This window comes from Lathamus discolor, chromosome 14, assembly GCF_037157495.1.
Source record: "Lathamus discolor isolate bLatDis1 chromosome 14, bLatDis1.hap1, whole genome shotgun sequence".
Classification (NCBI taxonomy): domain Eukaryota; kingdom Metazoa; phylum Chordata; class Aves; order Psittaciformes; family Psittacidae; genus Lathamus; species Lathamus discolor.
The window spans coordinates 10,262,591-10,276,130 of NC_088897.1; the positions used below are offsets into that span (position 1 = coordinate 10,262,591).

The following is a 13,540-nucleotide window of genomic DNA, read 5'->3' on the forward strand; positions in this document are numbered from 1 at the left end:
CCCTCCCCCTCACCTCCGCCCTCTCTAATGCCCAGGGCCCTTCACTTCCATAATTCTTCATTTTCCAGCCTTGAACGCAAGCCAGACACATCTGTCTGGCCATATGCGTGAACTCCGCAGTGTGTGCCGAGGTGGTTGTAAAACAGGGCTGCTGAAGGCCCTACTGGGAGAGCGTGCACATGTGTACCCTCGGGCTACTGGCGCCGGGCCCAGAACCACTGCGCTTCACTTTTCCAAACCCACCCCAAACCTTTCAGATTTCACCCTTTTTTCTTCTTCTTCTTTTTTTTTTTTTTTTTTTTTTCATTTGAATTTTGAGCAATTCCGATCGAGGCGAAGGGAGGGGCCACCCCCACCAGCAAGTCCATTATTGTTGGCAGGTACCTTGGTTCCCATTAATATAAGGAGGAAGAAAAGCAGCAGCGAACTGAGTGAGAGATTGGAGAGATGGGCTGTAAATTAAAGCGGCTTGAAGCCTTCCAGCCTCCCAGGGTTGTTAAGCGGGAGGTGTAAGTAAATTCCCCACTTCCCACTGCCTTGTACAGACACAGCAAACAGGAACTGCACATGTTGAAGGGAGGGCAGCATGCAGCAGATCCCGGCCCCGGCCACCAGCCCAGCTGCAGCAGGGCCCCCCGGGATGACCGCTGCCCATTCTGCAGGGAGAGTGGGGGCTGCTTGATGCTGTCAGGGGCTTTCTCCCCCCCTTGGCGTGCTCCTCCCTTCCTCCCCAAGCCGTGCTGGGACCGATGCTTGCAGGCAGAGAGAGGTCAAAACGAGGGTGTGGGCAGCTTCAGGGGCTGCACAGCTGAGGGCTGAGGTGCACTTGGAGTCTGAAGGAGCGGGGTGGAGGAAGGAGAAGTCCTTGGGGCTGCAGTAAAGTCATCCAGCGCGTTGCTGGGAACAGCCTGCAGCAGAACATGTGTGCTTGCCCCTGTCCTCTCCCTGCCGTGGTACTGACCACACGGCTGAGCTCGGGTGGAAAGTGCTGCCTGGGGAGGCCAGCACAGCATCCACCCCCTCCACTTTCCCCCTCTTAGCCCATGTTCCTTGACCTTTCTGATCTTCCAAAGAGATTCTGTGTTTCCTGGGCCCTGCCTTCCCTGTTAGAGCCTGTTCCTCTCATTCGCTGCTCCCCTATGGAGTTCACACATCAGCTGCTCTCTGAGTCCCCCTTTCACTACGCTAGGGACAAGCCGCAGCTCCATGTATTCATCCAAGCCCAGCAGACGCAGCTCCTGTCTCAGCAGGGCTGAGAGCCTCAGCTCTCCACCCGCAGCAGCCTGGCTGTGCCTGCGTGGTTGGTGGGCTCAGGTCCAGAGAGCCCAGGTGCCGTGGCTGCCTCCCATAGAGCCTTGGATGCTGTGTGCAGGGAGCCAAGGCAAAGCTTTCATCTCTTGGCCATCCGTTTTCTGTCTGTGCCCAAGGGCACTGCGGTGTCATGGCCTCACCTGGGACTCAGGGTTGTGCTTCTCACAGCTAAATTCATTGTCTCCTCCCCAGCGCTATCCCTGCCTTGCCTGTGCTCCCCACCTCTTGCAGCCCAGCTCTGCTGCTGATGGGCATCATCCACCTGATGCTTGTCCCAAGTTCATTGCTGCTGCTTACCTGCCCTGCAGGTCCTCATTGCAGCTCCCAACATGCTGGCATCACATTTACACCTCGGGGAGGGGGATTTGATCCTCACTGTGCTCCTTCAGTCCCTGCCTTGGCACAGGGCTGTGGCTCAAGCTTCTGGGGGGGTGCAGGTCCAGACAGGGAAATGGCAAAAAGGGGTGTCCCTCGGCCAGCACCAGATGTAGAGAGAACAGGAGAGCTCAGCTCCATTCTGCTACATAAGCTCGGACCCCAAAACCATCACTCTGAGGGGTGGCAGATAGGTCAGAGCAGGGTTAGGTGGTAGCCCCTTGTGTCCCTGGGCTGCCCTTTGCTGCCTGGCCCTGGGTTGTGGGCTGGCTGCTGCTTCCTGTCTTCATTGCCAGCCTACCCTTGCCCTCACCACTTGCCAGACTGAAACAGAGCCACCTGCCAGCCCCATGTCACAGCCTGGTGACAGCAGTGATGCAGTGAAAGACCAGGCACATCGCTGGGTGCTGTCAGGTATTTAGAGGGACGAGAGCCCGTGCAGGCAGGTGGACATGAGGAGGCAGCAGTAACAGCTTCAGGGCTGTCCCCAGCCAGCACCAGGCCCTGCAGCGTGCTCCCCGCTGCTTGGCCAAGCCCTTGGTCCATGCTGTTCAGCGTCCTTTGTGCCGCCGCCGCGCGTTGGGAGCGGTCGGGTTTCCTGCCCGGTTGAAAACATCCCACCTGAAACATAACAGGCTCTTCCTCTGGATGCTGCTATTGTTTTACTCAGCATTACAGAAGCAGCTTAAACCCGGGACGGGCCAATTATGACATGTCTTCCCCAAAATAGCCACACTCCTGTCCCTTCCGAGCCCACGGCCGCCCCCTTTTAAGATGCAGCTTCTCCTTTTGTGTGGTGGTGCTGGCGGTGTGAGTTCAGCAGCTAAATATAACCGTGTCCCATTCACGCTCTCCTGGGCGAGCAGGGACAATGCACACGCGCCGGCACGCACCTGCCCGGGAGCCTGCGGAAGGCGGACACCCACCCAGCGCGGCTCCACCACGGCGGCGGCCCCGGGGAGCTACCAGCCACGGGGCACGTTCACTCCTGAGGAAGACGGTGGGAGAAGAAGCCTTGGGAGGAGGAAGCCCCGGAGCAGGGACTAGAAAGGCATTGTTCTCGGCACTGGAAAATCCGCCTCCGATCCCTGCGGAGAGAGCACGCGGGGTTGGGAAGGGGCAGAGGCGCCGGGTTTTTCCCCCCGTGGGTCGGAGAGGGAGGGGGATTGATGCTGGCAGGATGGTGACGGCCCATCCGTGCTGGCAGAGTGGTGTGACCCCGTATGACCCATCCCAAAGGCGGTGGAGTGTTCGTCTGGTCCAGGCTTAGCACCAGGCCTCTCCGTGAGCGCGGCACCGCGGGCACGGGAGATCAGGAATCTGTGTGCGAAGCTCCATATGGAGCCCCCTCCTATTCCGCGCTTGTGGTGGAGACCCTCAGGTCTCCCCCATTGGCACTTTAGAAAGTACCTCTTAGTGGCCTGGCTTATGGGGAGACGGGTCCCCTGTCCACACGGGAAGCCTTTAGCCAAGCATCGTTTCCTGGGAATCCCCCAGGTGATTCCAGCTGATGGATGAGCTGGGAATTTGGGACCGTGCAGAGTGTGTGATCTCAGTGCTGCCACCAGCTGGGGCAGCTGGGGGAGCCACCGCAGCTCCGGCCCGGCTCCTGGGAGAAGCCCCCATGGCCAGAGCAGCGCGATGGGCAGGGGGCTGCGGTGGGAGCAGCTCTGACAGGAGGTGGGACACAGGGAGCATCCTTAGGGAAGCAGGGAGCCCCCGGCCTCAGAGATCATTGCCAGCCCAGCACTGTGGCTCTGCCGCTGAGCCATGCAGTGTGCTTAACCCCAGTGAGACAAGGCTAAATTCTGCCTGTCCTAGAGCACTTGGGTCAGGGTGAGGCTGAAACCGCTGCTGTTTTAACCACACCGCTCTCCTCAGGGCGTTCTCCAAACCCCACCTCCCTACAGGGCACCATCTCCCTGCCCTCACATCGGGGAAACTGAGGCACAGCAGGGCCAGGATGGGAAATGGGGCTCATTTATGGCAGCGATCACAGCGCAGAAACCAAACCCTCAACATCCCCATCCCTCCCCTTCCTCCCCACGGGGTCCAGTCCCCACGGCCCCAGCAGAAGGGTTAAGGCAGCACTTCCCCGCACATGGGCTCCCTTTCATGCCTGGCGTGGGGCCAGGCAGCGTCCGCATGAATCAGAGGCCACTCCTCTCTCCCCCAAACCCCTTGGCCGGAGGCTTCTGCAGCCTTTTACTCACACAAACAAAAATAAATCTCAGCGCCGGCCTCTGAACTCGGCAGAGGCGAATTTCCCTCTGGCTCCCCGAGCGGCCCGGAGCTGTGCGAGCGGGGACTTGGCACGCTCCCCGCCGACCTCGCTCTTTCACTCCCGGCGCATCCTGTGTCCTTCTCTCACCGGGCGGCCCGGCGAGCGGAATGGGACGTGACGGCCGGCACAGGCGTCGCGAGCGCCTGCCAGGAACCGGCCGGGTACGGCCTGCGAAAAGCCAGTGCCACACACGAGGAGATTTCTGCCCCTGCACCCCGTGTCGGAGGGGTTGGTGTGCTGCCCGCGAGGGCCGTGCTCCTGAGGCTGTCTGCACCGGCCAGGGTGAGCTATTGGGGTCAGGAAGATGTGCTGGAGCGGAGGTTTGGGTCTGCCACCGGCTCTTGCTCTTGCAGGGTTGGTGTTGCCCATTGGAGTTTGGGGTGGTTTCAACCCTTCTCCTCCCCTTCCTGCAATTTTGAGGCCATTGAGCTCTTTAGCTGCTTCTCAGCTTCTATCTGGGTCTCTGCATTGGGTGATAGAGCCCTTCTGATGGAGCTCAGTGGGGACAAATGTCTCCTCTGCATCCCCAAAACCCTGGGGACAGACCCTACCTACCGCTCTCCTCATGGTGAAGGTGCCAGGCTTGACATTTCCCATGCTAACACCCCTGGGTGAAGGCAGAGTGCAGGCAGGGATGGCATCCCCCACATGGCTGGCCATGGCAGCATCTAAATGGTGGCACTGGTGCCATCACAACTGCCCCTGTGCCGTAGGGCAGGGGTATCCTGGTACTGATGTGCAGCAGACAGGACCTGGCACGCTCCCTGCTCTGCCCATCGCCCTTTGGGCTCGGTGGGAGCTGCAGCCTCAAAACTGGTGCTGCCAGGAGGAGGGTGTGAGGCACGTGGTGAGGTTACGGTTGCTGCCTTGCCTGGAGGCACTTGGGGGAGGTGGCAGCATCAAGCTGCCTTGATTTAAAGCCAGATGACAACGCTTGGATTAAAAACCACTTCTTTCCATGGCCACTGCTGGCCTGTGCAGCTCGTCATTCCAGGGTGCCTCCGAGGCTTTGGCGTGAGGATGGGAGGCTGCACATCCTCACCCTGTGCCCCATAACATTGGGCACAACAGGGTCTGCAGTCACCTCCTGTCCCCAGGGGACAAGAGTGGGTGCAAGCCCAGTCTCACAAGGGTTTGCATGGTGGATGTGATCCACAGCAGTGCTGCTGTGCTCCGTGGGTGACCGGTTCCTATTAGAGGCAACAAACAGTGAGTCCAGGGAAGCTATTTTTAAGCAGAGGAAGCACTAGAATAGCATCCTGAGTTTTTTAAGCCTGTGACTTACTAAAGAGCCCAAGTCCTTCGATAGCGTCAAAAGCAAGATGTGAGCTCTTGGGTCCCATTTTGGCAGCTGGCATTGACCAGAGATCCAGGTGCAACCCCGGGGGGGTTGTTAGTTAGACCCAGCAGACCCTCCCCATGTGAGTGTGAGCACCTCTGCTCTCAGCCAAGGACAGGACTGTGAGTTTCCAGAGCTGGAACCCACCTGGCTTCCCAGCTGGAGAGAGTAGGAAAAGGCAAAGCACATGCAGGAGCTGGTGGGACAGAGAGTGAGACACTCAGCCAAGCATCCCCACCCCACAGACCTCCCCTCTGGCTGCCTGCTCAGGGTCCCCTTGTTGGGATGCCTTTGGCAGCACTTGTGTGTCCCAAACTGGTTTGTTTTGGCTGTTGTTGCCTTGAGCTGTTTCCATGCAGAGCCCCAGAACCCTCACCCTCCAGCCCCGCTTTCTCCCTGCTGTTTTCTATCAGGGTTGGTCTCTTGGCATTGGTGCAGATGATCCTGGCAACTGCCAGCCCACAAATGGGACAATTCCCAAAACACCTCCACTTTTCAAGGCTGGTCCCAGTTCTCCACCTAGCCAGTTTTTTCTGTGCTCTCTTGGAGGCTTTTGCCATCCCGTTCACATGTGCTGTAACTCTGCAAAAGCTGGTGTTTGAGGTGTGCAGGGGGCATGGATGCAGCCTCCAGCCACTCTCCATCACACAATGCCCTTGCTGCAGGAGGTGTGCGTGCCACCAGGCTCATCTGCTTTCAGAGTCCAAAGGTCATAGGGCTGACGTCCTCCTTACTCATCGTGTGTCCTTCTCCTCCAGGCTGTGCTGAAAGACCAGAGTCAAATGAGGCAGATGGAGCTGGAGATAAGACCTGTCTTCTTGGTGCCAGACACCAACGGGTTCATCGACCACCTCAGCAGCCTGATAACGCTGCTGGACTGCAGGAAGTTCATCCTGGTGGTGCCCCTCATCGGTGAGTAGAGCCAGTGCTATGGTGGGGGCTTCCCCTCCCCTCTCCATGCCCATAGCGCCTGTGTGGTCTGGAGCCTGTTGGCTCCTGCCATGGGGCTGGCCTCTGTCCCCATCTCATCCCAGCTGTGGCCAGCGTTCGGACCATGTTTCCCTTCTCCCTTGCTGCCCGCAGCACTCAACAAACTCCTCTCCTCCTGGTGCCTTTGGGGGTGCCAGGGGTTGGGAGAGGCGGGCAGGTGTTAAATGGGATTTGGAGGGAATTCTGGAGGGAGCGAGGAAGAGGAATTGTTAAACAATCAGAGCAGATAGCTTATCCCAGCTGAGCTGGGGCTTAGGCAGCCTGAGCAAACGGCCAGCCTGGGTCCCAGCGTCTCCGAGCTGCTCAAGCCCGGCCCTTCTTTTTATCCTTATAAAGCTCGCAGTAAAACACAAGCTGGTTCCCGTTATTGGTAAACATTCACCCTGGCAGATAACAGCCCTGCTGCTGGGTGGTCTCCCGGGGTGGCGGCAGGATTTGGTTGGATGCCTTTGCTGGGATTGTTTGATCCGGGCTGGAGGTACCGTTCCTCCGGCCACTGTCACTCCGGCACTCGGCGTGTCCCGGCTTCCAACCTGGCATTCAACTGATCCCAGAGGGCAGCAGGACAGGAGCAGGGATGAGCCTCACATAGCCCACAGGCTGCCCCATCCCCGTTGCAGCCCCAGGAGGCTGGGGATCAGCTCTACCCCACGGGCATCTCCAGCATCCGGGTAGTGCTGATCTGGCCTGCAGCACACAGGGGTGCCTGCCCTCCAAGCCATGATGGGGCTTCCTTCTCGAGGCCTGGTGTCCAGCAGACAGCTCTGCCTGCCCCAGAGCCAATGTCCAGCTGCTGCCCTTCCCTATGGAGTGAAGAGCCTGGCTCAGGAGGGATTCCTGGGGCTGAGGACAAGACCTCTGGATGCGGGGAGCAGGGCTGGCCGCCTGCCCAGCTCAGCACGGGAGCTGCCAAGTAGCTCCATGGCTTGGCACTGCAGTGCCAGGGCTTTGTGTGGAAGGCAAGGAAGGCAATAGCACCAGCAGAGCCTGGGCAGCCTTGAGGGCTGCAGAGTGTGTTAACACCTGAGAGAGCTGGGACTTGCCCTGAGCCATGGCTCTGCCTCTCAGTGTCTTCCTGTGGTTGTCTTGAGGCTTCCCCATCCAAACCCCAGCCAGTTACAGGAGAGCTGAAAACCCTGGTCCTGTCCTTGTCCGAGATGCTGCTGCCCTCAACCTGCAAAAGGATCGAAAGGATCCTGGCCTGCCATGGGCAGGAGGAGCAGCAGACCGAGCACCTCCAGTGTTCTCCTGTCCTGCTGCCTCCCTGCACAGCCCATCATAGCGGGCACGGAGTAACTCATCTCCCACTGCTGAAGCACCCTGAAACCAGTGACTCCTTGCCCATGCTGGTGGTTGGTCACATTCCCCCTTGTCCTCCAGGAAAGCCATCAATGGTGAGACCTGGGTGCAGGCAGGAAGAACCCATCCCCAGGGGTAAGCCAGGGGCCCATGGGTGCTGAGAGCAGAGGCCTTGGTGCCATGCCCCATCGCTGGACCAGAGATCCACACGGGACACTCCTCCCTCCTCTTCCCTGGGATGCAGCAAGGGGTTAAGCACGCAGCTTCTCGTTGGGTTTGTTTCTCTTGCTCTTTAACCTGCTCTGTGCTCCTCGAGGCTGACCCCGCCATGGAGAAGCCAGGCCTGGTGCAGAAGCACAAACAAGCCTCCCCTTTGAAGCCTGTTTAGCTTGGAAGCAGGAAGGCGGATTTCGGGAGGGAATACCAGCTTTTCCTGTTTGATGTTCCGTTCTTGCACGGCTCCCCCCACCCCGGGCCCAGGCGTGCATTGTGTGGAAATGGCAGCATCAGGTCGGTAGCAAGAAGAGTCTTTGGCCAGCAAAGAGCAAAGGCAGCTCCATGCAGCTTTAATTTGAATACCCAGACAGTGAGTGCCAGCCTCACCATGGAACAGAGCGATCACGCAGGCTCCCCGGGCAGTGATTCACAGCACTGGGGAGAGGCCTCAGACCCCGAGCTCTCTTCCCCGAACCCCCAAGGAATGCATAGTTCCCACTTGAACTCAGGACTTGGCTCCAGGCTCGGAAACAATCTTCAGAAATGAAGCCATGGCTAAAACACACACTGTGCGCGCAGAGCCTGCCTCGCGCACACGTGCGCACCAGCCCTCGCGCGTGCACCCTCCCAGCCAGGGATGCTCCTGAGCGCATCTGGATGCACCCTCCTACCCGCCTCGGGGGCATCTTGCTCCCCTTGGGATCAAGGGGCTTTTCCAGCAGCCCCGGTGCCAAAGAGCGGGTCCCTCGTGGAGCAACGCAGGGGTCCCTCGGGCTTCTGCTGGGCTCAGGGGGCTGGAGCGGCTTGGCAGAAGGACAGGAGGCTCCCAGTGGGCTCCAGGTAAACAGGCTGGGAATCTGCCTGATCCCAGTCTTAGGTTTGCTTCAGGCAGCATCTGTGAGGACAGATGCACAAAACGCAGATGGGTGAGGTGTTAAAGAGTGCTCCTGAGAGGGCAGCTACAGGTGGGAACATGGGGCCAGGACTTGTGTGGGAAGCAGTGCCAGGGTGGGAGCTGCTGGAGCCCACGTGTGACCGTTCCCTCATGCACTCCTGCAGCAGCTTTGTGTGTCTGAAAGTAAGCACAGGGAGCTGGGAGGTGCAGAGCCCAGCAGTGCAATGCAGAGCAGGAGCAGGCTGCAGGAAGCAGTGGTTTTCCAACACCCTGGAGCACACAGGGATGTGCTGTTGCTTGTGCTGCAGGAGCGTGGGGTAGGGGGCACAGTGATGCTCCCAGTGTCTCACAGAGCAGAGTGAGGTGTCCATAGGGAGTGTTCCTCCCCACTGCAGGGGTGAGGTGCCCGTGCCCTCGAGGCTCAGCCAGGTGACCCATGGAGGTGGAAGGCAGCAAAGCTTTTCCAGACCCGCAGCCAAGTCCAGGAGCACAGGGACACTGCAGCAGCTGAACCCAGATTTCCTGAGCCAGCTCCCAGTGCCCCGGCCCTGAGGCCTTGGCAACTTGCGTGCTCCAGCAGCAGGTCATGGGAGCACCTTGTCCCATAGTAACTGTACCTCCTCTTCCTGTTTGAAGTGATAAACGAGCTGGATGGCCTGGCAAAGGGCCCGGAGATGGAGCACCGGGCTGCAGGCTATGCCCGCCAAGTGCAGGAGAGAGCCAGGAAGTCCATCGAGTTCCTGGAGGAGAGATTTGAGAGCCGGGACAACTGCCTGAGGGCTCTGACCAGCCGAGGCAACGAGCTGGAGTCCATCTCCTTCCGCAGTGAAGACACCACTGGCCAGCAGGTAAGGAGCATCCCGTACATTGAGGCAGTGCTGCTGAGGGCTAGAGGCTCTTTGCTGTCATCTCCTTGTGGGGAAACCGGGGGTTCTGGGGTCCATGAGCTCTGGGCAGGGGGTGGCTCTGTCCCTACCTCTGCAGGCAGTTGAGCAGGCTCCTGTGGGCTGTGTGTGCTTTGGCTCAGAGCAGCCCTAGCAGGGTGTCCTGAGCCTGTGCGGAAGCTGTGGTGATGGTGATGCAGGTTTTCATCCTGCCAGGGTAACGTTGCCCTTTTCTTCCAGGGGAACAATGACGACCTGATTCTGTCCTGCTGCCTCCACTATTGCAATGACAAGGCCAAGGATTTCATGCCCTCCAACAAAGGTAGGACACCCTCACATCCTCTTTGTCCCTTCTCTGCTGCATTCCACAGACTCTCCTCCTTCCTTTCACTTTGGAGCTGATGATCTCTCCCACATTTTGCCTCTTTCAACACCAAGGTGCCACCTCCCACCTCCCATCAGCCCCAGGCTGTGGCCCTCCCACTGCATTACCAAATGTGCACCTCACTTGTGCGTTGGGGATGCCCCAGCCTGTGAGCAGCCCCCTGTAAATGTCCACAGAGCTATTCCATGGTGCTGGCAGCAGCGATGAAGGGCCAGCAAGAGCCTTCTCCCCCTGAACCATGGTGCCTCCTGTCCAGGTCCCTTTTGCCTCCCAGTGCCAGATTGGCATCAGCCACGTGTGCAGGGATCAGCCGTCCCCCAGGCTGTTGCCAGAGCAGTGGGAATGGGAATCGCATCAGCAGCTGCCCAAGAAATCAACCCGCATTTGTCAGTGCGAATTCTTAGCAGCTTAACTTGTCAGATCCACAGAGAAACCGTCACCAAATGTTTATGTGCAAATGATGCTGAATTTTGAAATCATGTGGATTATGGGGAATGGGGCCTGACAAGCTGACAGCCTCTGGTTTGTAACAAGGAGGCGCGTCACCAGCGCGGAGCAGAGGATGTTTATTGTTACACAGTTCTTAAAGTGTCCGCGTAAAACCACCCCATCCCTCTTCCAGGAGCCCTCAGCCCCAGGCCTGGCCTTGCTCTGAGCCCCTGCTCCTCTTCCTCATGCCATGGGCCAGCCAAGGTGCTCGCCCTGCCATGCTCAGCCCCAACACCGTGACCGTAGCCCGCGTTCCTGGCCACGCTCCCCTTCCCCTCGTCCTGCCGCTCCCTGTGCAGCCAATCTGGGCCCATGTTGGGCTCCCATAAACTCTGTTTTTTCCATTCCCGTCCTGGCTCGGAGGCACTGTGTTTCCTGTGCTCATAGGAACAGTACTCTGGTCACAGGACCCAGCTGCTTACACATACCCCATATGCTTCCCCTGCTTCGCACACACGTAAGCGTGGCTCCCACATCCCAGCCCGGCACGTTGCGTGCGGGGCAGCTCATCCATCTGGGGGCAAGATCCCTTCGGTTCTTTCTCAGGCTTCGGCTCTCCGTGGCTGGCTGAGCCCCAGCCAGGACCGCCTCGGTGTCAGTGGCCACTCCAAAAACGCTTCACACACACAAAAAAAGAGAAGGGGTGGTTTTAGATCTTATAACGAGATCACCAGAATAATAGCACCAGCTTCCTGCTGGAGCCAGGGTCGCGGGACGTCTTCCTGGCCTGGCTCAGGCAGAGGGACCTCCTGTTCCCTGCCGGGTGCACCGCGCCATGCGGGCAGCACGGAGCCCTTGGTGCTGCTCGACGGCCTTCCCAGCCCCAGCGATCACAAATCATCCCCCAGCCAGCGCTGCGAGCGGGGAGGAGGCAGCGTTGGGATGCAGTGCTGTCTCCAAGCCGCACTGGCAAGGAGCAGGGAGCTGGGAGCGCCGCCGGGGTGCCGGGTGGCCCTGCCGTGCCCAGGGCGCAGCACACAAGGAGGTTGGGAGGCACAGCACGGTGTGGGATGGTTCCAAGCTTCCCACTGGTCTTTCTCTCCTTGCAGATGATCCCATCCATTTGCTCAGGGAAGTGGTTTTGCTGACGGACGACCGGAACCTACGAGTCAAAGCGTTGACCCGCAACGTGCCGGTGCGGGACATTCCCACCTTCCTCAAGTGGGCTCAGGAGGGCTGAAAAGGGGCCGAGCAGCCCCCAAGCAAGTCACGCACGCAGCCTGTGAACGGTGGGAGACCGGCTTCAGCCGCGGCACCGCCGCCTGCCAGCCCACCATGAACAATGCACGCCACGTCTTCAACCCAGCCCACAATGGCCAAGCTGAGAAGGGGGTTCCCCCCCGCACCAAGGGCAGACCAGCCGGGAAGGTCATTGCTGTGGATGGTTCACGTGGAGGCTTTGGGACGTTCAGGGTCCCACCGGCCTTTGGGCAGTGCTAGAGTGGAGCTGGTGAGCCCCGCTGGCGAGGGAGGCTTTGGGTGAGCCCCGGAGCACCAGCCTTCTGCTTAGTTTGCTTGGTTGCAGAGAGCTCGAGTCCCGAGTCGGTGGCTCTTCGGGTTGGTAGGCTGCGTAGGGCACAGACCAGGGACACGCCAGCGCGGACTTTGGGATTGCTTAGTGTAGCTTGTGCCCCATGGAGAGGCCGTGGACATCAAGGGCAGGTTCCCTCCTGCCCCTGCCTGCGTGGCCCAGGCAGCCCCTTCCCCACCCTGCGCCCGCCCCACGCATGGGGTGCTGTTTGTGGAGGTGTTTGTCCTCTCCCTGCTGCAGGGTTTGCTGTTGAGTTGCATTTCTTTCGCTATAGCTTAGTTTTCGGGTGGATTGCCCTGCCTGCTTTGCTGGGGGGAGGCTTTGAACACCCCCGGTCCCCCCATAGCTGCTTTCTGTCCTGCTCCCCTGCCCACCCCAGCCCCTTCCCTCCTCCCCAGACCCCTTAGTCCCATCCCTTTAGACATGTTTTTGACCCAAGAGTCGGCTTGAGGCTAACAGAATTCTCCAGGGACCCCAGAACCAGCTGTCCCGCAGGTCCCATGCATCCTTTTATTGCCACTTGCTCCTTTTCATGTGCATGACCCCGCTTCTGCTGGAGACATCCATGGCTGGGAGGGTCCCCTCTTGAGTTGCCCCTTCACCATTCATGGAGCTGGGAAGGGCCTTATCACTGGGTTAAATTACAGCATTGGGGTGCTGCTGAGCCCCACCACGTTGTCCCCTCAGTAAATGCCCCATCTCCAGCCCAGTTACACGCCAGATACAGAAGCTCCGAGGGAGCATTAACCCGCGCACCGGAGCCGCTGGAGCTCTGTCAAGCCCCAGTCCCACAAGCGGAGGGTGGGAGTGACCCTTTGGGGTGCCACGGCCGTGGGATGCGGTGTCAGAGGTGGCGGAGGAAGCAGCAGGATGGAGCCCAGCGTTTTCCTTCCCTGTGTGGGTGGCTCGGTCCCGGTGTCCGCATCAGGAAGTGCAGCGTTATCCCTGCCGGAGCCCGGAGCCTCGGCCGCGACGGGGCCAGCCGGGGTTGTGCTCATTAACCTGCGCTGCTCTTCACCCCAGCCTCGCTGCCCATGAGGAAGGGTCTGTGCTGCAGGGCAGAGCCTGGCCGACAGAGACTTCGGGGTGCCCATGAACTGTGGCGTGCACAGAACCATGCCCATGGCACGCACACCCCAGCGCCATGCCCAGCACCGGTTGTAAGCAGCACATCACAGACTCTGCCTTCTCCTCCACGCTGGCTGGGTTTAAATGTATGTTTCCTATCAGAGCTGCCCCAGGGCTGCTTTGCACAGCCCTTCCCGGGGTACCCTGCAGGGACACCGACCACAGGCTCAGCCATGGGCCATGAGGCCTGGGTACCACCGATGAGCTGGCACAACAGCCTGGGGCCACCGTGTCCGGAGCAGCGTTCGGGTTGGTTTGGTGAGATGGTTGTAACCAGTTTTTAGTATTAAACATTTCTCTGTACCCCGCAGCCTCTCCTTTGCCATCAGCAGGCGAGGTGCCGTTGGAGTTGGGGCAGGGATGGCACTGGGAGGACACCTTTGTGCTTCCAGGGATAACCACGGCCCTATCCCA

General features: G+C 59.5%; 1 protein-coding gene across 3 annotated transcripts in view; it reads left to right on the forward strand.

Moving 5' to 3' along the window:
- SMG6 (SMG6 nonsense mediated mRNA decay factor) overlaps positions 1-13,126 on the forward strand; it is a 107,427-nt gene extending 94,301 nt beyond the window's left edge. For all 3 annotated transcript variants that reach the window (XM_065694829.1, XM_065694827.1, XM_065694828.1), the window contains exons 16-19: positions 6,068-6,221; positions 9,346-9,557; positions 9,834-9,915; positions 11,517-13,126. In XM_065694829.1, the coding sequence (XP_065550901.1) occupies positions 6,068-6,221; positions 9,346-9,557; positions 9,834-9,915; positions 11,517-11,647 (579 nt within the window). In that variant the 3' untranslated portion in view covers positions 11,648-13,126. The remainder of the gene's footprint in view (positions 1-6,067; positions 6,222-9,345; positions 9,558-9,833; positions 9,916-11,516) is intronic.
- The last annotated feature ends 414 nt before the right edge of the window (positions 13,127-13,540 follow it).